Here is a 22,544-nt window from a genome sequence, read left to right on the forward strand (position 1 = left end):
TATGAATAATATTTGTTTGTAACCTTCCACTTGGAATAAAACTTACAGTTTGCATCTGGAACACACTGTGCACCTGGATGCCGACATGTATATGCTCACGTAAAAAAGGAGCAGATAGATCATGTGGAATTCTAGACTGATGTAACCAACCAGAAGCTAGTATAGAGTTACCCCATGAAAAATACAGCTGTAAAAATATACTGTTGTAAGCTAAACAGCTGTAGATGTTCTGAGACTACAGTTATTTTGGGGTAACCATTTATTCAATCCCTTGTCAATACCTGTTGGCAAGGTAAGAGTGTTTACTGTAGGAACTACCCTGGGATACCTGTGTACCTGATTATCTGTCTGCTCTGAATTGGGATGTATTTTACATCAGTGAACAAAATAGATATAAATGATATGGGTGTTAGCAAGTGGGGTACCCACACCCCATATCTGGCAAGTCATCAACATTGGAACATTGTATAGCTTTCTCCTTCTAGAAACAATGGGGTTGCTACCCTGTAACAGGAGGCCTGATCGGGGCTGATCTCACTGTGGCCCACCCACCTGTTTCTGGGCTAACCGCCCACCTTCTCTCCCACCACGCCTTGTTGTTAATTAGTTCATTGATATAATTAAGTGGGAGGCTGCCCATTTTCTGCCCTGATGCCAGGGGGCGCTATCTGCGGCTCAATTCCTCCCTTACACTGCAGCCCAAGCCTCACTGATGGCATCTCGATGTTATCATCATCACCGGCCCCCACCCTTTGACCCTTCCGGTCCTGGCCCCAGCATTGACCAGTCAGGGGAAGTCCAGACAGGCCTGAGTCTATGGCCTTTTCCCTCTCTCTGGGGGTCCACCCTCCAGGCCCTCCAAACAAGGGGTAACCCACCTGGTTGTGGGAGCTGGTGTTAAGGTGCCCTGACCCACCTTTTACCGGGGTGGTAACTGGCCTGGCATTTCCTGGGGGCTCCCGTGCCACTGAGAGCCTCACCAGGCCACCCACTCCTGGCAGGGTGCAGTTTTAGGTCATGCGCAGGACCAGGAGCCTCCTGACCATCCCCTACAGCTCCTCCCTTACCTCCAGATAAAACCAGCAGCTCTCCAGCCAGGCGATGTTGTTGCCTGGCCTCCAACAGCAGAACTGCCCTGTTTATATGGGCAGCCCCAGATTCAAAATGGCTGCCCTCATCAGGCACCTGCCAGGTCCAGGCCCTTAAAGTGGCAGGCTCAAACAGTGCCCTGCCACATACCCCTTGGCTTTCAATGACTCTGTATTCAGTAATTTTATATGGGTATGGAAATGCCTGGGTGAAGAGAAGCAGGAAGTGTCAGAGACTACTTTTAGAAGTGACAGACCCTCTAGGCACAGAATCCTGTCTGTTCACCAGAAAGATTCCATCAGAGGACTTTGGGGTTGGAAAGGTTTTGAATTTCCCTTAAAGACACTGACTAAATCCAAGGACTCTTTGGTATGTTGAAGACACTGAAGGTAGGATTGCATTTAGGTGTGTGTGCATGGATTTGTGACTCTCTGGTGGTTAAGATAGGAGTTAAATTTCTGTTTACAAGGATCCTGGGCAAAGCCTATATTCCTTAGTTTACCTGTTACATGTCTTTGAAGAATGAAACGATAAATTGAGTAATGATGGGGGGAGAGTGACTCTAGGGGAGCATGCATAAATGATAGGCAAAGGTTGGAAAATCTCAATAGTGGTATTGAGGCGTAGGGTAGTGGACTGCAGAGTCTCATATCTTAAGTGCCTTTGGATTAACACAACACTGTGACTCTACTTGGGTTTGAATGCATTTGTGGTAGTAAGTGAGAAGAGTAGAGAGGAGTGAAACATTTTGCAAGGAGCTAAACTGCTTTGCTTTAGAATGAAAGCAGATCTTTCAAATTGTTTGGAAAGACAGGTCAGAAAAATGAGTTATGAGCAGTTCAAAAAAGATGAGGTAATAGAAATGTACAAAGGAATGAAGCTGAACTTAAAACAATGAAAGAATCAAAGCTGATAAATTAATGTGGCCGCATGAAGCTAACCAGAGGTAAAATGGGACACCAACCTCTGACCACCACCCAGCAGAATGGCCCAGTTCCCTGGTAGGGGATGCAGGCCAGAAAGGACAAGGTAGACTTGGAGAGATTTAGAGGCTGCCGACTGACCCCAATCCAGTATTGTAGTCCTGGATAAACTAGGACAACCTAAATTTTAACCAAAAACATATATCTGTCATGGTAATTTATGTTAACCCCCCTTTGCTCTTGTTATGCTTGATATCAGATGTTTAAGTAGGCTATTTCCTGCCTGTGTTTGTACTAGTCTCAGTTTCAGGAGGGAAGACTTGCAGGGCTTAAACTCAGTGAGGCCTGTTTAGGAATCATGATTGGTAGCCAGGACTGTGTACCTCTTGGCCTTTTTTCAAGTATTATCGTGTTGTAAAGTAAATGTAGACTTTTATTTAGTTTAAGAGTGAAGCTGTACCTGTGGTGGTCCAGAAATTATGTGATAGGCAAGGATTTCTTAGGGTGATATCTTTTATTGGACCGACTATGTAGTTGGGATAAAGTTGGGTAAGCTTCCAAATGCAAAACACTCTTCATCAGGTCTTTTGGATACAAACTGGTCAGGAACAATATAGGCAATCAATTTGTTAATTTATCTATGCTTTTTTTCTTCCTTAATAATGATTGTTTAGAATTTACATATCTGTACTAGCAGTGAAGACACAAAGAAAGAGAACGTGTGCCTCAATAAAGTATATTTTCTTTTTATTAAGGTTTGTGTCCTGTTACGGCCCCTTGTTTGAAATCTTGTCCTGGAATATTGTTAAGATTTTGTGATTCTGAGACATGCCTTGAGTTTGACCACCCCTGTTTTAGAATATCCAGCTCATCTGGCTCACGTGGCAAGTGACCCTGTAACAGGGTGCCATCGCCAGAGCATTCAAGAACACCTGGAGGCACCCCCAAGTCCCACTTTACTTTGAATGTTCTTATGGGAACAGACTTCCCCTTCACTCGCCTGCCATGACTTGTTCTTGCTTTGGGTTCTTCAAAGGGAGGCTGCCCCAGGGCTTCTCAGATCTGGTCTTGGCTCTCAAATACCTGGAGGTGATGAGCTCCTGTCTGAAGGGCTATTTGCATGACTCCAACCTTCCCTTATCGTGCCCCATGCCTCACAGGTGTTATTTGCATTATCTGCTCACTCTGTTGGGCTCTCAGCCAACACAGCTTCTGCCCCTTTTATATAGCCAAGCTGTCCAGCATCAGACCCACTGCGTTGGGTCCAGCTTTGAGGCACTAGGTTCAATCAGTATTCTCTTCTCTGGGCCCCTGGCCCATAGCTGCACTCCTGTGGCACCAGGCTCTCTGGCCCCTATAGCTGCAACCCTGTGGGTGCTAATGAGGCCTCCACCTCCCCTACAGCCTCAGCTGCAAACCACCGCTTTAAGCTGCAACATAAACACTAAGTCCCTGAGCTATAACAAAGAAAAAAAAATAGGGGTATTTAGCCTGCTTTCCCATGGCTTCATGTCTCTGGGTCACTCTGCTTGGTGCTCTCACTTGCAGGGCTGCTTCACAGCTTCCTGGAGCCTTCAGGAGTCCACCCTCTGCCACAGCCTGGGCTGGGCCATGTGGCTAGCTCAGCCCAGATTTTATATAGCTCTGGCCTGAGCTCTCACCCAGTCATGTGACAGCCCCAGTCAGCTGACTGGTCTGCAGGGCTATCCTTTAACCACTGCTCTGCTGGAAGGCTGTGCTCTAAAGACTCTGGTCTTAAAGGGGCTGCTCTGTTTCCTAGTAGCAGGGCTAGAGTTTCCTGTTACAGACCCGTCCACAGGCTGGATAAATGGTGGAGGGCCGGCCTATGGGTTGGATCCGTGGACTTCTTCCACCTCTGCATGACAGATGCAGCATCCATGGCACTTGCTCCAGCTGGTCCAGGCCTGCACCTCCATGTGCTCTGCTCTGGCTGGATCAGGACATGAGGCATGCAAATCTGGCATGCAGAGGATACACAAAGTGTACCCCCCCACATGTCAGATTTAGCACCTGTTCTGGCTGGTCTGGGACTGTGCCTTATGCACTGCCCGCTCCAGGACCCATACTGCATGCTGGGCCCACCCTGGGCCAGCTGGAGTGGGTGCTGTGTTGTTCTTGTGTCCTGAACTGGCCAGAGGAGGTACTATGTATGGCACAGTCCCAGACAGGCTGGATCAGGCACCAGGGGTTTGCATCCAGCATGCCAGTGGGGGCGGTCCTAGACTGGTGCCATGGGGGCCATCATTGGAGGCTGGATGATGTGATTCTGTCAGCCAGATCCAGCCCACGAGCCATATCTTTGACACCCCTATTTAAAAGCATCTTGAGCAATCAAGAAAAGAGCTTGTTTCTTGTACAGTTATTTTGTTACCATCTGTTTTATGGTTATGCTTATACCAGAATAGCAATTAAGACTTTCTCATGAATTTGTTTTAAAAAAAAATCTTAAAGTATTTCTGTGCTGCATAGGGAAACTAATTGTTACCTTTTTCTATTCTTGTTTCTGTGTTTAAAAAGAGAAGGGAGTCTGTTTTACTTGTAGTTAGTTTGTGTTGGCCTTCTATTTTTAGTAAACTGAAAACGTATAAATGAATAGGCTAGAACAAATGCCCAATTTTCTTTAAAGGAAAAGAGAAATTAGAGAATATAGAGGAGCAATTAGAGATGCATGTGAAAACTGTAATGAAATTTCCACATTTGTAGTCTAAATTGTGCCCAGTATAAAAAAAAGTAAACACTTTGGATTAGCAGAAAAGAAGAAAATCCAAATTACTCCATCACACAGTTTGTATGTAGTTGTATCATTCTTAAATCATAACAATATTTCAGCTGGTATAAAATGACAGATGCCAATTGAAGATCGGGCCTGCTAGTCTCGCTGTTTAAAGTTAGATTAAAATAAAAAAGCACTATCAGAATGCTGACATTTTAAAGACAGGCAGGAAAACATCTCCAGTTATAGTGTCAAGACAAAAAAATCACTTGTCATTTATTTCATTTCTATTTTTTTGGTTCCTAAATTGCTGACTATTTCATTTCTCTGGATGTTTGGTCTCAAAATCAAAAGTACATTTTATGCTACCAACCAGCTTCTGGGGAAAAAAGCAGTCTCTTCCATTTAAAAAATATTCTCCTGAAAAAATACGTTTTATATGTTCTTCATGTAGGCTGAGTAGTATGCATCCATGCAAGGAAGGATGTCATTTCATTTGTACCATTTAAATCATAGGAACATAGAAAGTTAGGGTTAGAAGGGACGTCAGTAGGTCATCTTGTCCAACCCCCTGCTCAAAGCAGGACCATCCCCAACTAGATCATCCCAGCCAAAGCTTTGTCTGGTTGAGTTTTGAAAACCTCTAAGGATGGAGATTCCACAACCTCTCTGCGTAACCTGTTCTGGTGTTTTATTACCCTCCAAGTGAGAAAATTCTTCCTAATATCTAACCTAAACTTCCCTTGCCACAACTTGAGACCATTGTTCCTTGTTCTGTCATCTGCCACCACTGAATACAGTCTAGTTCCATCCTCTTTTGAACCCCACTTCAGGTAGTAGAAGGCTGCTATTAAGTTACCTCACTTCCCTTGACCCTAATCACTTCCCTTGACCTACTGGTAACATACCAATGTAGCCCAGTATGCTGTTAGCATGCATGACTGGTGACTCCTGAGTCAGGGAGGGCACTTGCCCCCACAGCGACCAGTCAGCTGGATCTAAGAGAACACTGCCTGGAAGTGCCAGCGGTGTGCCCGGAAGGGCCAGGGACTCGCCCAGAAGTGCCAGCGGCACTTCTCCTGGTGCCCCCACTTCCCAACCGGTGCTCTCAGAGGAGGGTACCAGTGCTCCCTCCTGCCCAACCTGCCTGCCACCTAAGCGGACTCTGTGAGGGGGTGTACCAGTGCTCTCGGGAGTGCACGGGCACCCCCATGCACCCCCTACGCATTGCCACTGGCTGTTAGCATTCTTGGCAACAAGGGCAGATTGCTGGTTCATATTCAGCTTATTGTCCACTGGAACCCCCAGGTCATTTTCTGCAGAGCTGCTGCCCAGTCAGTCATCCCCCAGTCTGTACTGGTATATGGGATTGTTCTGTCCTCAGTCCAGGACTTTGCACTTGTCCTTGTTGAACCTCATGAGATTCCTTTTGGCCCAATCCTCCAATTTGTCTAGGTCACTCTGAATCCTAGCCATACCCTACAGCATATTTACTTCTCCCTGCAGCTTGGTGTCATCTGCAAACTTGCTGATGGTGCACTCTGTGCCATCTTCCAGGTCATTGATGAAGACATTGAACAAAACTGGCCCCAGGATTGACCCCTGGGGCACTCCACTTGATACTGGCTGCCAATAGACATCAAGCCATTGATTGCTACTCTGAACCTGATGCTCCAGACAGTTTTCTATCCACCTTACAGTTCTTTCATCCAGCTCATACTTCCTTAGCTTGCCTGGGAGAATGTTATAGGAGACCGTATCAAAAGGCTTGCTAAAAATCAAGGTATACCACATCAGTCTCCCTGAATCCACAGAGCCAGTCATCTCATCATAGAAGGCAATCAGGTTGGTCAGGCATGATTCCATGCTGACTGCTTGTAATAACCTTTTTTCCTCCAAGGGCTTAGAAATGGATTCCTTGAGGATCTGCTCCATGATTTTTCCAGGGACTGAGGTGAGGCTGACTGGTCTGTAGTTCCCTGGATCCTCCTTTTCCCCTTTCTTAAATATGGGCACTATGTTTACTGTTTTCCAATCATCTGGGACCTCTCCTGAGTGCTATGACTTTTCAAAGATGATGGCCAATAGCTCTGCAATCACTTCAGCCAACTTCCTCAGCACCCTCAGGTGCATCCCATCTGGCCCCATGGACTTGTACATGTCCAACTTTTCTGTTCTTTCACCACTGAGGGCTGCTCACTGCCTCCCCACACCGTGCTGCTTGGTGCGGTAATCTGGGAGCTGACCTTGCCTGCAAAGCTTGAGGCAAAAAAGGCATTGAGCACTTCAGCTTTTTCTGTATCCTCTGTCACAGTGTTGCCTCCCACATTCAGTAAAGGACCCACACTTTCCCTGATCCTCCTCCTGCTACCGACATACTTGTAGAAACCCTTCTTGTTACCCTTCACATCCCTTGCTAGCTGCAACTCGAATTACCTTTTGGCCTTCCTGATTTCATCCCTGCATGCCCAAGCAATGCTCTTATATTCTTTACTAGTTACTTGTCAAAGTTTCCCCTTCTTATAAGCTTCCTTTTTGTGATTTTGTTTACTAAAGAGTTCCCTGCTAAGCCAAGCTGGTCTTTTGCCATACTTGCAATATCTTCTCTTTAGCAGATGATAAAAATAAATAAAATAATCATATGCTTACTATCTTCATTTACAATTTGCTGTAAACAGTTTTCTATCTACACCTGAAATGGCAGGAGTTCCAGATACAGGACCCTGAAAATATTCTCTGCCTGAATTCTTGGGTCAGATATGGTGTTGGGGAAATACTTTAGCACTCTGACCTGCTTCTCTTTCCAGACTAGTTTGAACAAGTTGCAGAACATGTTGCAGTTGGCCTCTATGCAGAATTCCTATGTTTGTCATTGTTTACTCTAGCCAGCAATGACTATATTTCATGATCACAATCACTGTATAGATTCTAGACACTTTAGAAACTCAGCAACCATCTCTTCAGTCTCTCCTTAACTCCACTCACGTGAAGGTTTTTTGTTTTGACCTAATTCAAGGCTTGCAGCTAGCTAGTAGTCTTGATAAGATCAAATGAAAAACATTGGGGTGTGTCCAGATGAGTGTGCACATGCCTATTGTGCACACGTGGCATATTTGCAGTGTGGACTCTAAATTTGATACCAGGAAATCCTGGTATAAAAAAAAAAAACTGCTGAAAAACAGTGGAGCAGTGAAAAGCACTGGAGGCTGGGTCCTCCAAGGAGATGCTCTGGCACCCTGCCAGAACATCCCTATGCCTGTCCCCTTTCTCTGCTTCTCCAGCCCAGTCTAGTTCCTGATCCCCAGTTGAAGGCTTCTTAGGAAGGGCATGGGGATCACTGGGGCCTGGGTACAGGCACAAGGAGCAGAACAGCAAGGGCTGGCACTGCTCAGAGGCACAAAGCAGCTGCAGCAGGATTTACTCAGGACTAATCCAGCATAGCAGGAAGCAGAACACACTCCCTCGTCAATCCCTCATTGTGCTGCTAGGGGACAGAGGCTGGCTTTGAGCAGTCTGGGTCAGCCAACCAGGGATGCCCTGTGCACTGCTGCCATCCGTCACTGGGCAGACTGAGGGAGCCTATAGAAAATGCTGAGGTGTGTGTGCAGGGCCCCTTGACAGCATCAGTTCTGTATACTATCTGTCCCTCAGGGGCTCAACATTCAAATATCTGTTCAGGGGTCTCTGGGTATGTTTTTCTATCAGAAGAACAAACTCAGAAGAATTCTTCCATGTCATTTGAACATCCATACACAACCTTGGTGATAAGTTAATGAAAAAATCTTAATTAATTAATGAATACATTTAGACTGAAAAGTTGAAAGTTTCTAGACATCAGAGGAAATGAAGTTCTGGAACAGCCTTATGGCAGGAGGAGTGTGGACAAGTAACCACATTAGTATTAAAATGTGTCTCGATAAAGGTGAATATGCAATGTAGTTGCCTGCAATAATGATTCAGTGACTGAGGTTATCTCTTGCAGTCTTCTGTTTATGACCTTGAAATATGAAAGCTAGAAAATGTCTATTTTTTTGCTTTTGCCTAATTCTCTGCAGCAGTAATAGTATGTCAAAGTAGCTTAACTTTTTTCCCATCTTATTAGGCTCTTTTTGTTAACCTCTGCAATATGAATTTGACAATACTGTAATGAGAGTACAAACAGAGCACCAACCACAGGCATTAGTTGGGGAGCGGGGCAGGGTGCCCAAGCTACAGTAGCAGCAGTCAAGGTTGGGTAAGACCTCTTGGAGCTTGGGACCCTCTGCCCCCTTTTGGCATTTCTGCCAAGGGCATGAAAATCACTAGTTATGCCCCTGGAATTGAAAACATTTACAGTCAGTTTAGGTGACCTGATATCTGCAGCCCCACTGAATAATGGCATCTGGCCCAGATCTAAAAATACAACAATAATAATGTTGTGATACCTGTCATGCTGGGATCTTTCAAAGGATTGCCTTTACTGTGCAGAGAAGGGAAAGCAAATTAATGCATATTTCCCCTGGAACAGCAACATAACTAGGGGTGGTAGGACCCAGAGTCCAGTCCCCTGCTATCACATCATATAATCCCATTCATAATAAAACCAGGATAAATAAATCAAGAGAAAAAGAACGGTTACCTAATTGGATGGGATGGAATAAATCAGGTTTTAAATTATATTTACAAACCTCTAGTCTAGCAAACAGCTCGGAATTCCAGTGTCCTGAGATTTAACTTCCTCCAACCTTGCCTTATGGTTTAGTTTTTGATTATCTGATTCTTTAGATCTAATCTTTCTTTGCCAACACAGAGTTTCTTTGATTCCATTTGGGAAATTCTTCCTTCCTAAATAAACTGCTTTCAGATTCTAGATAGACAAGGGTGATGATCAAGCCAAGAGAATTTTTCTGGATACTTAATGTCAGAGCACCCTCATGAGGACTCCAGTGCAAGAAGGCAGGTGTCTTTACTGATTTTAGAGAGGATGACCTTTTGATAGAAGAGGGAACACAGGGACCAAGAAATTAGGATGTAATTGAGTCCATAAATCACTTTTTAGGTAATAAATACTAGAAGGATTGGAACTTTAAATGTGCATGGTATGAGATGGAATCAGCTGCTTCAGAATGACTGGAAGAGACCCAGAGTGCTGTACTATGAACATAAAGCTTGAAGTCAAGAGTATGTTTGAAATATCTCTGACTAGTATTTTCATCTGTAGACTTAATCTGTACTGTGTAGGTATGGAGATTTAAATTGTGCAGCACCTAACCCACCTAACCCTTTCCTTAATCAAACAGAATCAGGTATCATGCACGTTCATGACCCAAGGATGATAAGAAAAGGGAGTGAATGCTCCTTATGATCCCACAAGAGGCTACCTCTTTTGTTTATCTGTTTTGTATAAAATAGCATCTTGGTATGAAAGGGCTGATAAGAATGGTCTGCAGCTTATTATCTCTGCTCTTTGGGTAGTAAGGAGTAAAAAACCAAAAACCTTTCTTGGGAGAGATTTGCAGACCTTTTCAAAGGCATCCATTCATCTGCAGGAAGAAGAAAAGTGGCATCTCCGTATTGTACAGCGGGTTGCTTCATATTATAAACGTCTCTGCTGTGTGTTAGAATCTCTGTTCTGCCCAATTACAGGGCACAGCATAGTGTTTTTTGACACACTGTAAACCTGGATGTTGGATCTAATTCTGTGCATGTGCCTTTCACATTCCCATCATTGTCTCACATTTTGACTGAGTATCTCTATGTTGCTTTCATCACAACAAATTTATTATTTTGTTCACAGAGACAACAGTAAAAATCTAAGTATTTTCTTAGTGTTTGGTGGTGGTGAGGGACTGGAGGTGGGGGCTAAAAATAGCCTGGTGCCAGGGGGTAGGTTGGGAAATTGTAGCCCTAGGGTGGGGGACAGTGGCTAGGCTTTTCCAGTCTCAGGGCTGCGCTGGGAATTGTATAGAAGTTCAGTAAGATTGGTCTTGCTGGATCCAATCTAAATTAGACTACCTTGGAGGTACACTGAACTTGGACTGGGTCAGCCATTTTTGCACCAGTCTAATTGTCCCTAACTTCTGTACAGTTTGTACAGTGCGTACTTAGATCAACCGAGGTATCTAAGTGTAAACTCTGCAACTGAACAAACAAAGTTAGATCTGGTGGTCATTTTAATGCAGTCTAACCTCCCTGAATGCCTATATGTACCCAACTGCTGAAACTTCTTTAGCCTGACGAAGGGTTTTTGAACCCAAAAGCTTGCTTAATAACTATTCTCCAACCATTTGGGTTGGTCTAATAAAAGATATCAAATTCACCCAAGGAACCTTGTCTGTATATGTACCCAAAGATTTGGAGACTGTTAGCAGAACCCAGGTATTCAGGTACCTGGTGTACTGCAGTAACCCTTTCTCCTTTGGAGTTCCTGCTTTCAATCCTTAATTAGATCAGAAGTGGAAATTTGCTTCATCGTCTCCAGGTTAGTCTCTAGTGGACACTAACTGCCTGATTATCATTGTCTCCCCAAGAGAAAGACAGGGTTGTAACAGAGATTCTCAAAATGAGAACAGAGCTGAAATGTTTTACTGAGATGCATTCATTTCCACATAACTTTTATTGGAAGGTCTTTGTATTGGGGGCGGGGGGCATTTGGAAGAAGGGCAGAAGACAAATTATAGCTGGATAGGGTCCTGGGTAGGAGAGAGGACCCAAGCTTAAAGCCCCTGCCCTGCTTGATTTGGCAAGCTATGAAATAAAGGTCTGTGTTCTGAATTAGCCCAAGCAGGGATTTGAACATCTCAGGCCCATGCCCAAAACACTGATATGCAAACAGTGACACGTATTGTTACCTGGATTACAGTTAACCTTGTGGGTGGGCTGCTGATAAGAGGCAGAAACAGGTCTACAGCCCAATCTTTTAGTTGGTGGCACTTCAAAACATAAAAACAAACATCTGTCTGGCTCCCTGTGACAGCACAATGTAGATTCTCGCCTATACCAGCTGGGGAGACTCGAGAGGTGGGAGGAGGGTGGCACTAAGGTTGGCAGCAGATCTTTTTGAATTTGCTGAGTTCTCCAAATTTCCCTCCAGACTACGCCCAATATTTATAGATGGCTGGTTCTAATATTCTAATAAATGATCTCTCATTGGTTTAATTTAAATTTCTTCGTTTCACTGAAACTTTTAGAACTGGACTGAACCAGATCTCTTGTGGACTTGAAAGACGTCAGTTAGTTGGGATTTATATCCTTGGAAAAATAACCATTGTGGAATGCTTTTCAACACTGGACTGTTCCTTCTTTACCATGGTTTGTGGTCTTCTCTGAAAAGGTTGTTTTGTTTTTTACAAACATCTTAACAAACATATATCTATCATAGCAAAAGAACATCTAATACATTTGGTTACATCAATTATTACTACTAATATTTTAAGATAAAGCTATGATACAGTGTATTTGGATTATTTAATGTATGGCCTTCTTTCAGGCCTTGTGCTTTGTTTAATTGTATCTCATTACTTGGTTAGTTAGACATATGGATGGCTTCCTTTACTCTGCTGACCAAGTTAGTTGTTGCACCTGAAAAGGTTCATGCTACCATCACTCAGAACCAGGCTTTGGGGCCTTCTGCTTAGCCACACTTCTGTAGCTTGTCCTAGGCTCCTTGAACATGGCCAAGGCTGGCAACAGTACATGAGTAGAAGCATTTGTGAAAATGATTGAAAGGTTTGTGTTTACTTTTGTGCAAAATTTTAAACCTCCCAAGGTGCCACAAAATGGAATTATCATTGTCTAGTCAGGCACAAAGCAAAGAGTACATGTGCAGAATCCAAAGTTAGAACCGCAGGGAGCAGGACTCCTGCGCATCAGTCGGCAGTGCTCTGTGGGGAAAGCTTAATGATGCTAGAGTTTAGCCAGTGTTATTTATCCACGACTTTCAGAAGCATCAAATTGCATGAATAAAGTGCATACACAGTGGTTTTATAACCATGGTTTTCAACCTTTTCAGAATCCAGGAACCTCTCTGTAACTTCTCTGAATTTAGCAGCACCCCATTTCAGAAACTAGTTCATTTATTACAGTGCTTATCTCCTTTCACCCCACTCTGGTTCAGGCTCAGTGCTCTGGGACCTAGAATTATTCAAAGGAGAATCTCCCAACCCTGAGTACACTAGGACACAGGTACTGTATTTCCCTCTTCTCCAGTGTAGTTTAGGCTTAGGGGGCAAGTGTGGGCACCATCACTGCACCTATTCCTTCTGTGACCCACACGGTGGCAACCAGAGCTATGTGCCCCGCATACGCCCTCCTGTTGGGTTCGGGAGTGTGTGTGTGTTGGGGGGGGCAAGCTGGGCTGAAAAGCATGCCTTGATGTCCCACATCTGCCCTCCTGCCTATGGCAGAGTGTACTGCTTGGAGCAACTGTGGGTGCCACTTGTTTGCAGAATGCTGGGGGAGAGGAGGAGCTAGTGTGTGTACCTCCTTGCACAGGTATTGGGCACTGTGGTGCCCTAAAAGGCATCTTGTGGCACCCTAGGGTGCTGGGCACCATGGTTGAGAATCACTGTTCTGCTGGGTTTTGTTGATATGTGGCCTCATGCTGCTGGTGCTTATGGTTTTCCTAGGATAACTAGGGTAGCACTGAGAGTCAATGTCTGCATTTTTTGAGCATTAAGCCCATTGCCAAATGGGTATATTTTACTTGTTAAGGTAATAAAAATTTGCATAGTTGTCCAGATTGATTGATTGTAAGTTAAATGCAAGTGACAAGCAAAATACTAGTACAGTCTGTTAAATATGTGCACTACTAAAATAGCCTTTCTTTTCCAAATAGGTGTTTTTTAACACCAAGGGAACAAGTTAATGAGGTGAATACCATTGACTAATTGCTTTTTTGTGGTTCTTGGGGATTCAGGCACATATCTGCACTTTAAACAGCTCATCTGAGGATTTTTTATATGCCTGGGGTGGAGGGAAGAGGCTCAGTGAAACCAAGGACTGGGATATAAATTCAAATCCCCCCTTATCAAATATGTATCCTTTGATCTAATAAGTAGGTTGAGTCTCGCCTGACTTCTCAGTGAAAAGAAGAAGAAAATGTAATGCTGTTTTAAAAAAATGCAGTTATTAAACTTGGATATCAGAATTCTCTTAGTTTCACATATTGGTTAACTGTTCTGTTACAGGATTTCCTTAATGACATAAACCATGAAATTAGTATCAAACTGCTTTTCCAGGTGGCATATGGAGTTCTTTATGTATGTACATACACATTTGCACAGGTTGTTTTAAAAGTGCACCAGAATACATTCTAATACAACTTACCAGTGACTAAAACTGAAAAGTAATTAGCAAAATATTGCTCATGATTTATCATGCTACAAACCACAGACCAAAACTTCAGGGGGGGAACACTCCTCTACTCCATGTGATTGACAGGTCTGGTTTTGCCCCCATGCTGCAAGCAGGCTGAATTAGTCATTGTAATGGATCTGTTGCTCCATTATTCAAAAAGGGACGTTTTCAACTAAACACAGATAAATTATCCTATTATTTTTTCATAACATGATTACTAATTACTTTTGCTTTGTGGGTGCAACTTGATGGAGAGTCTGTGGCTGTCATTCTCAGGGAAGAAAGAAATATTATAGATTGTTAGGAACATTAATAGAAAGTAATTCATATTACCTTTCTATCAGAAAAGTCATAGTTACTTTAATCTGTTGTTCAGAGTAATCTACCTGCTTACAGGGCACCTCTTACTTCATCAGTCTTGCACATTTTCACAGATTCTTTTTTTTTCCAGGATGGCCCTTATTTTTACTTAAATTAGAAGGCCAATTGATTATCTCTCTTGTAGACTTTGTTTTTCTCCCTTTTTGGCTTGGGTCTATGTAACATAGATCTTCTCTGTGTGTTTTCTGGTACTCTATGTTGCTTTCCTCATCAGACCAGTCTTGACAAGAGGCTGTTCAAGACTCAGTATTTTCGCTTGTACCGGGATTTGTCAAACAGTTGTGTTTGTTATAGTGCCTGCTGGCTTGCAACACCTGAGATCATTTTAAGGTTTTGTTTTCAAACAAATCTGAACATCATCATCATCTGTGTTTTGTATGCTTTGGAGTCAAACTATAAACCTGTATGCTGTAGGTGTAGGAAAAAGGAAGATGTTTGCACATGACTGTCCCCACATGACAGGCCAAGTCTCTGATTTCACTACAGAAGGGTTGCATATCTCTAATGGTAGCTTGAATTTGTGTTCAGGGGCGGACATTGGGAACTCTATAGCTATTCATTAAAGAGATTTACCTTTTAAGTCTCTGCTGAATTTAGTGTCCAGCTGGAGACCTTATCCCCAGAGCTGGTCAAATGTCTCATTGCCAACAGTATTACTAGCGAGTATTGATGAACGTTTATAGACGTGCTCGGAGGGGGTGGGGGGTGCTTTAATTACTGAGCCGTGATAATTAAAAGCACTCGAGCATCACATGTATCAGCGTCCCTGTGCTGAAAAAATGGCAGTGGGGCACTGTGGACTAAAGCTTATTTGACAAGCTTTAGTTCAAAGCACCATGCCACCATTTTCAAGGCAGGAACGCTGATATACATGATGCTGGAGGTTTTTGGGGTGTGTTAATTTCCATGCTCTAGCAGACTCAATTAATCTGGTCTGGATTTACAGTGTATTGCAGCAGCCTCCCTACGCATGTATAAGTGTCTAATATGTTTAAATTCAGAAAGTAGGTATATATACTTTGTTTTCATTATTCAGCCCAGTTCTATGGTTTAAGCCAGATGCATCAGAGAAACAGCTTGCAAAACTGTCATCAAACCCATGGGATGGCAAACTCTTCTAATTCAGTGGGGATGGCACCTGCCACCAAAATTCAGGGTATGGAGCTTCACTGGTGACACGTTTTCATGGTGACAGATCAACAATGACTGAATTAATTCCCATGATTCTCTGATGCTGCTTGCCCCACTGTCAGAGGTGAGTGCAGATCTGATCCATGAGGAGACCCATGTTCCACATCTAGCCCAGGGAGCTCAGTAGAGTTTTATGCCCCTAGTTTAAGCAGTTATATTCTGTGAATTAGGATGGCAGCAGATTTCAGGACTTTTTCTACAATAATTAACTGCAAACTATTTTTTCATTCTTTTTCCAACTGGATTTATATCCAGAGTAGAAATTCTCTTCTGTCACTATATCTGCAGAATCCCACAGCCACTGACTTGTAGCTGTTGCCCTTAAGGAGAGAGGGCAGAAATTATCACACTGAATCCATTTCACTAAAAGAGATTGTGGTATCAGAAAGCTAGACCAGTGGCTGCGCAGCACAAAGAGATAAGACTGGGCCAGTATTCTTAAGCAAATACCCAAGCACTAATAATCAAAAAGAGGTACAGAAAAACACAGGCCAAATACTGGAAACTGCTTTCTGTATAACAATTCTTGCATTTTTAATTCTACCTTTCTGCACTTTGTGTAAATTATATCTCTTTGAAGGCCTTTGTGTAATCTTGGTGAAGACTATGAAGACTAAGGTCTGTTGACCATGACATGAAGATTATGTGTATTATAAATGCCTGCAACATGGCTACAACCAAAAGCCCAGCTACATGGATAGATTGTACTAGCTAGGGAGAGCTTCCTCCCTCTGGTTCCCACCCATTCCTGAAGGGATTTAGTCAGAAGTAAACTGTTTTAAAAAATTCCCTTACTACCAATCTATTAGTAATGCATGCTTTGGTGAAGAAAGGGGGCCTGGATCATAAAAGGGTATTATGAATGGACAGAGTGTTTGTTAAATGGCATATTAGTACAAGAGCAGGGCATCGTATTGAGGGTGGAGGAGGGAATGTTTATCATATTTTCATACACCCCATCTGACTCCTAGCACATGCATGCAGAGTGCTAAGACATCTGAGCTCATCTGCTGTGGGCATATAGGGCCTGATCCTATGCCACAAATAAGACATCTAGGTGCAATCCTGTCCTATGCTGCTTTTAAAACTGTTATTGCAAAAGGTGGATGGGTCTTTGAAGCTTTTCGTGACTTGTTCATAAGGCTAACAAAGGGGAGAGGCATTAATGGCTTTTTAGGGACTCAAACAGGGGGGAAAAGCATTGCACTTAGATGCTTAGATGCCTATGTGCCATTTAAATACCAGGTAGGTGGAATGGGATCTGTCCCACACTGCAGCGTGTGTTTATAGTAGAGTGATGAGATTTGTTTAACAGATGGCTGATCGGGATTGTCTTTGTTGGCTCTGTTGACCTTTATTGTAAATTGCTGTGGGATAGCTGCATTATTAGACGACTCTATAAATAGCCATTATACTGTGGGAATGTTATTACAAAAATGAACGTTACACAAACAGTTTGTCTTTGCATTTTGTGGAGGATGTGTGTGTTGGGCTCACAAAAGGAGAACTCTTCTCAACATACTTACACCTGCTGCTCTGACCAGTCTAGCTGAAGGAAGAGCCTATAAAATGTTTTAAGTTGTTGCCAGGAGACCATGCCGTCCTGATGTGTGCAGTGCAATAATTTTGATAAGCCTACAGTCCAAGGGCTGCCTAGTGTTATAGCAGCAGCTTGTGAACTGTCAATGGAGGGGACAGAATTTAAGGCTGAACTTGCATGGTGGGCTGGGAGGATGTGGGGAGCGTCTGGTGTAAGGGTACACAGCCCTTGGAGCCTGGGAGGACTTCTGACTAATGCTTTAGCTAGCATCTATGGCATTTGCAGGGAGTCACATCCTTCTAAGTTTGAGGATTTCTGCAACACAGAGCCCAAAGAGGTAGAGATGAAGTAATGGGGAAAGAGACAGGAATGTCTCCTTGAAGTAATTCATCAAAAAGGCACTGTATGATATTTTCCTGACCACAACAGTATCAGTTTTCTATGTCAGGTATTTTGCTGGTGAGCTGGAAGACACTTTCCACTCTCAGTTGTCTGAATAAAAACCACAGTGTATTGTGTTCCTTTTCTGAAGATCTCTTTTCATCCCTTTCAGAAAAGTAATTTTATATTCAGTGAGGCAAGTAGTCCTGATATCAAAGAAGAGGGATTTCTGTTTAAAATCTATGCTAAGCTTGGCCCAGTAGATTTTTGCCATCTAGTCTGGGGGTTTGGGGTGGCGGGTGGCGGGGGTAACTGCTCTGCATAAGAACATTTTTGGCTATCAGTCTTGCCTTGTTCCTTTACTAAGCTGCTTTTGCATTCTCCTTATGCTCTTTCTGACTCCTCATGGGCTCTCCCTGTTCTCAGCAGTACAAAATAACTTCTACCACTAGTTCAGCCAAACTGAAATGTAGACATGTTGCTTCTTCAGATTTCTAGAAAAAAAAATCTATCTCTGTTTGTTGTTTTTTCTTTTCACCTTGCAGGAAAGCAATCTCCAGGTCAGGCCTCCAGCACTTGGCCCCTGTGCATTCCCTCAACATCGCAGTCTCCAATGGGCCTGTGAAGGAGCCACGAACAGCACTAGAATGGACTGTAGGTGTTTGTTTTTATGGCAATTTACCTGAACAGTATCTTCTGCCAGTGCTGTCACCCTTCATTTATTTGTGTGTGGATCGTCATCAGCAATCCCTCAATTCAAGGATGATCTCTACTATGGCTCATTGATGGGTCTTGAGGTGTCTTAAGAGTGTGGATAAGTTAGGTGCAATAAGAGGGCTGATGTTGGCTACATTAGGTCTGGTCATTATGAGGTGCTGAGAACTCAAACCTTGTTCCAGCAGAGTGCATAAGCATGTGAATATTCCCATTAGTCAACAGGACTGCATGTGTTTAAAGTTAAGCATGTAGCTATATCCTTTATGAGCTGCTTGCTCAAGTGCTCAGCATCTGATACGATCAAGCCCTCACACAGGCAATGAAGTGTGTGTTGTGTGTTTGAGAGATTTTTCTTTCCTTTGGAACCTGTTTTTGTGCTTTAGGTAGAGATAATCTATATATCAAGACTGGATGGCTTTCTCAATAGTGTTCTCTGTCCCAGCCACAACTGCAGAGGCTAATGATTAAATTAGATGATCTCACTAGTCCCCTCTGACTTTAAAATCTGTAGGTGAGCACAGAGCAGAGTGTTAAAAAGTTGAATTGCCCCAGAGTTTGAGAGAGCCAAAGGAAAATCCAAAGGTATTGGATTTACAAAGACCTAGATCTTGTTCTTCAGGAAACCTTTAGAACCTAATCAGGAAGGGGTTTAAACACCCACTTTTCTTTAATCCCAAATCCTGTCCTGTTGCTGTCAGTGGGACTGCTCAGATGATGTATTAGACACAGGCAGACTTCAGTGTCTTCCTGAATTGTAGTTTAAATCATAGCTTCACTCTTGAAACATAGCATTGTACAACGCACACCTGCCCACATGACTGCTCACATAACCCCGCATAAAAGTATGCCAGTGGAACTCATGGCTCTAGGGAGGTGTTACATACAGAACATTTTTGAAAGGTTATTTGGATTAATTTGTGTTATGCTTGGAAAGGACATTTTTGCAACTAGTCTCTCTGCCTTCATTACCACAAGACAGTATTAACAATGTCTATAGCAGCTCCATCAGTTCTGTCCTAACTTTCCTTTAGTATTTCTCTTGAGGGTGATTCAGAGACCTTCTGTGTCACATATTGCAGTGTCTAACTGATATCATGGCCAAAAAGTGTTGCTTAAACTAGTAGAATAAATGTTTCTTTCCTTATGTGTCTATGGTGATACCTGAAAATAATTCCCTGTCCATGTTCTTCATTATTAGTAACGCCACGCAGGATATTTGTGGTTGTCATATTAGAAGTAGTATGGGGTACTAGCTTGGGACTCAGGAATCCTGAGTTCTATTTTAAGCTCTGCCATCGGCTTCCTGGATGAGGTCAGGTGAGTTGCTTCACCTGAATGTCCTTCTGTTTTCCTATTTTGAAAAATGGGGAAAATTTTACTTACTCCCTGTAAGATGCATTGATAAAGTGCCAGGTGATGGTAGAGGTTTCCTTTCTTTCCTCACATGTGTAAAAATTCTTAGCTTCATTGGTCTCATACAGTCGCATTTTTTAAACTTGCTATGCCTTTTGTCACCCTTTGGCTTGTCTTTAATTTTCTGAGGCAAGTGATTTTGTACTATAAGATACGGGTTGGCAACCTATGGCCTGTGGGCCAGATCCAGCCTGTGGAGACTTTGGATCCAGCCTGGAGCTATGGCTTTGGTGGCATTTGGTGGTGGGGGGATTCTCCCTGCACTGCACTGCAGTGTACCACCAGGGGCTCTGGTGGAGAGGGAGCTCTGTCCATGCTGTGCCCCAGTTGAATGGCATGGACACTGGTGGAAGGGGGCTTTCACTGTACCACAGCTGTGTGGTGGGGGAAAGCAGTGGTGGTAGTCAGGTCTTATCGCCTGCCTTCCTCCCTCCAACTTGAGCTGTGTCATTTTGCACCCCCATGGGAAAGGCATCCCGTGTTATAAAAGCAACCCCAAAGATGTCCTGTGTGCATTCTCCCAAAAGCTTATGCATCACTCCCACCTGTGACTGGTCCATGATGCCAGCTACCATTGTCCAATTATTAAATGTTTAAATAAGTGCCTTTGTGCTTCTTATCATGCTGCCCCTAAGACATGGGAGAAGCTACCCATAAACTGTAAAGCTACTTCATTATTCTTCCTCAATCCTTTCTTAAAACTCTCCCTTTTTTTGATGCTTCCAAAAAACTAGTCAGCAGCTCCTGGTGCACTGATACCTCTAGTGATCATGTTGGCCAACATTGTCTCATTGTTTCATGCTGCTCTCTGTCTTCATCTATTTGTTGTCTCATCTTTATTTTAGAAGCAGGGGTCATCTTTCTATTTGGTGCTTGTGTGGTCTATAGGGCTCCTAAGTGCTACAGTAATACAAATAGCACATAACAGTATGTAGTGCATATCTCTGCAATATATTGTTTGAAGGGATATTCACATAGCTCTATAGCTGTATGACACACATCCTTTTAAAACAGTGGTTCTCAACCATTTTTGTACCAGGACCCATTTGTGAACATTGATGGACAGTTCTGGCCCTCAGCCCTGCTGGTGCACCTCATTCCTGACCCACCGCTCCCTGTCTCTGCTGATGACCCTTGGTCCCAAGCCACAGACACCTGGCCCTGCTGGTGCCCCTCACTCCCGACTCACAGTCCCCTGCCCCTCTATGACATGCTGGTGTTCATCACTCCCAACCTGCAGCCCCCTGTCTCCCCCCAGCCCTGCTGGAGGGGACCCCCAGCTGCCCTATCCTGCTTAGGCTGGAGTGCAGTGGCTCCAGCGGCTCCAGCTCATGTGGATGGCAGTGGAGTGAGTCCAGCCCTGGCATTGGCTAGAGGGAGGAGGAGGAGGAGGAGGAGGAGAGGCCTGTGGTACCCTTCCCTGCCCTGGGCTGGGGTTCCCATGCCATGCTAGGCAACCTGGTCACAGCCCCTCCTGCCCCCCTAGCAGCGTCTCCTGATTGCCCTGCCCCTGTGAGTATGGGCATCTGTCTCGGTGCCACTGGCTCAGCTACGTAGCTCCCTCCCACTCCCTTCCCTGCTGGAGGGGCAGATGCCTTCCCTCCTGCCCCCCCTGCCCTGATGCAGCCTTGGCACCTGGCCATCTTCCCCCAGTGCTGGCAGGCACATGTCCCCACCTCACATACCCATCCCCTCCACACTCACACACCCCTAGACACCCAAGCCCTGGACCTCCAACCTCCACTCCCCATATACTCACTTGCATCCAGCTGCTGGGGCTGCACATGCTGCTGTATGCACACATACATGTGCACCTGCTGCCTTCAATCACCCCAAGCAACTGTTTACAGGCTCTGGAAGGGGAAACCCATGCTTTCGTGCATTTTTCTGGGACTTGCTCACCACCCTTTCAAATATTCTCGTGACCCACTTTTGGGTTACAACCCATGGGTTGAAAAACACAGCTTTAAAAAGGCCTTTGAGGAACCTATGAACATACTTTGAAATAAGTAGCAAAATTCAGGTTTGGACTCTTAGGTGTATTCTCTGAATGGACAGTTGCTATTTTAATCCTCTGCTGCATGATGTACACATTTATGGAAAAGTCCTGTATAGCTGAACAGGAATTAACCCTATAGGACCTAATGGATAAATAACAGATTTATACTAATATTACTCTAAAAACCATCACATTTAATAGAGGATGATAAAATACTCCTATGATTTTTTTTTCACCCCATGCCCTCATTATAATATAGTTTGGCAGGATTATTGTATTTTCTTATATACAACATGCCTCCCAAATAAGACATGCACCTTCTTTTGGGAAGGCAGAATGAAGAAAAAAATGTTCTAGTCATGGCTAAATTCTGGCTGCATGGAGCAAGGGCAGGGTCTACTTATCAGCATTGCTCGCTCTTCCTTCCTACTCAGTCAAAAGCTAGAGGTTTAACCCTGTCACAGTTGCTGCCAATTTGGCAGTGGCTGTGATGAGGTTAAACTTCTTGCTTTTGGCTGAGCAGTAAAGATAGGGTGATTGATGGTGAACATGGGACTGCCCTCCTCCATGTGGCTGGGATAGAGGAAGATGTGGCAGCCATTCCAGTGCTCCTATGCCTCCATTCCAGCATAGATATCAGGTTCCTCTCTTAAAACATGTTTCTCAGTTTTGGATAGCTAATTTTTGGGATCAGATGTATGTGGTCTGCGATATATACAAGACGGATTTAAAATGTCATATATAAACTCGAATCCCACTGGCATTCACTAATTGCAACACTGGTCCTGATGAATGCATTTCTTTTCCATATGAATGCCCTGCCTTCTAAATTATCATTTC

At 43.8% G+C, this 22,544-nt stretch overlaps 1 protein-coding gene across 2 annotated transcripts in view; it reads left to right on the plus strand.

Moving 5' to 3' along the window:
* The window catches only part of DGKI (diacylglycerol kinase iota), a 251,167-nt gene that overhangs the window by 42,929 nt on the left and 185,694 nt on the right, over positions 1 to 22,544 (plus strand). For both annotated transcript variants that reach the window (XM_025213468.1, XM_025213469.1), the window contains exon 2: positions 18,121 to 18,229. In XM_025213468.1, coding sequence (XP_025069253.1) covers positions 18,121 to 18,229 — 109 coding nt within the window. The remainder of the gene's footprint in view (positions 1 to 18,120; positions 18,230 to 22,544) is intronic.

The sequence above is a fragment of the Alligator sinensis genome, unplaced genomic scaffold (genome assembly GCF_000455745.1).
Source record: "Alligator sinensis unplaced genomic scaffold, ASM45574v1 scaffold585_1, whole genome shotgun sequence".
In the NCBI taxonomy this organism is placed as follows: Eukaryota; Metazoa; Chordata; order Crocodylia; family Alligatoridae; genus Alligator; species Alligator sinensis.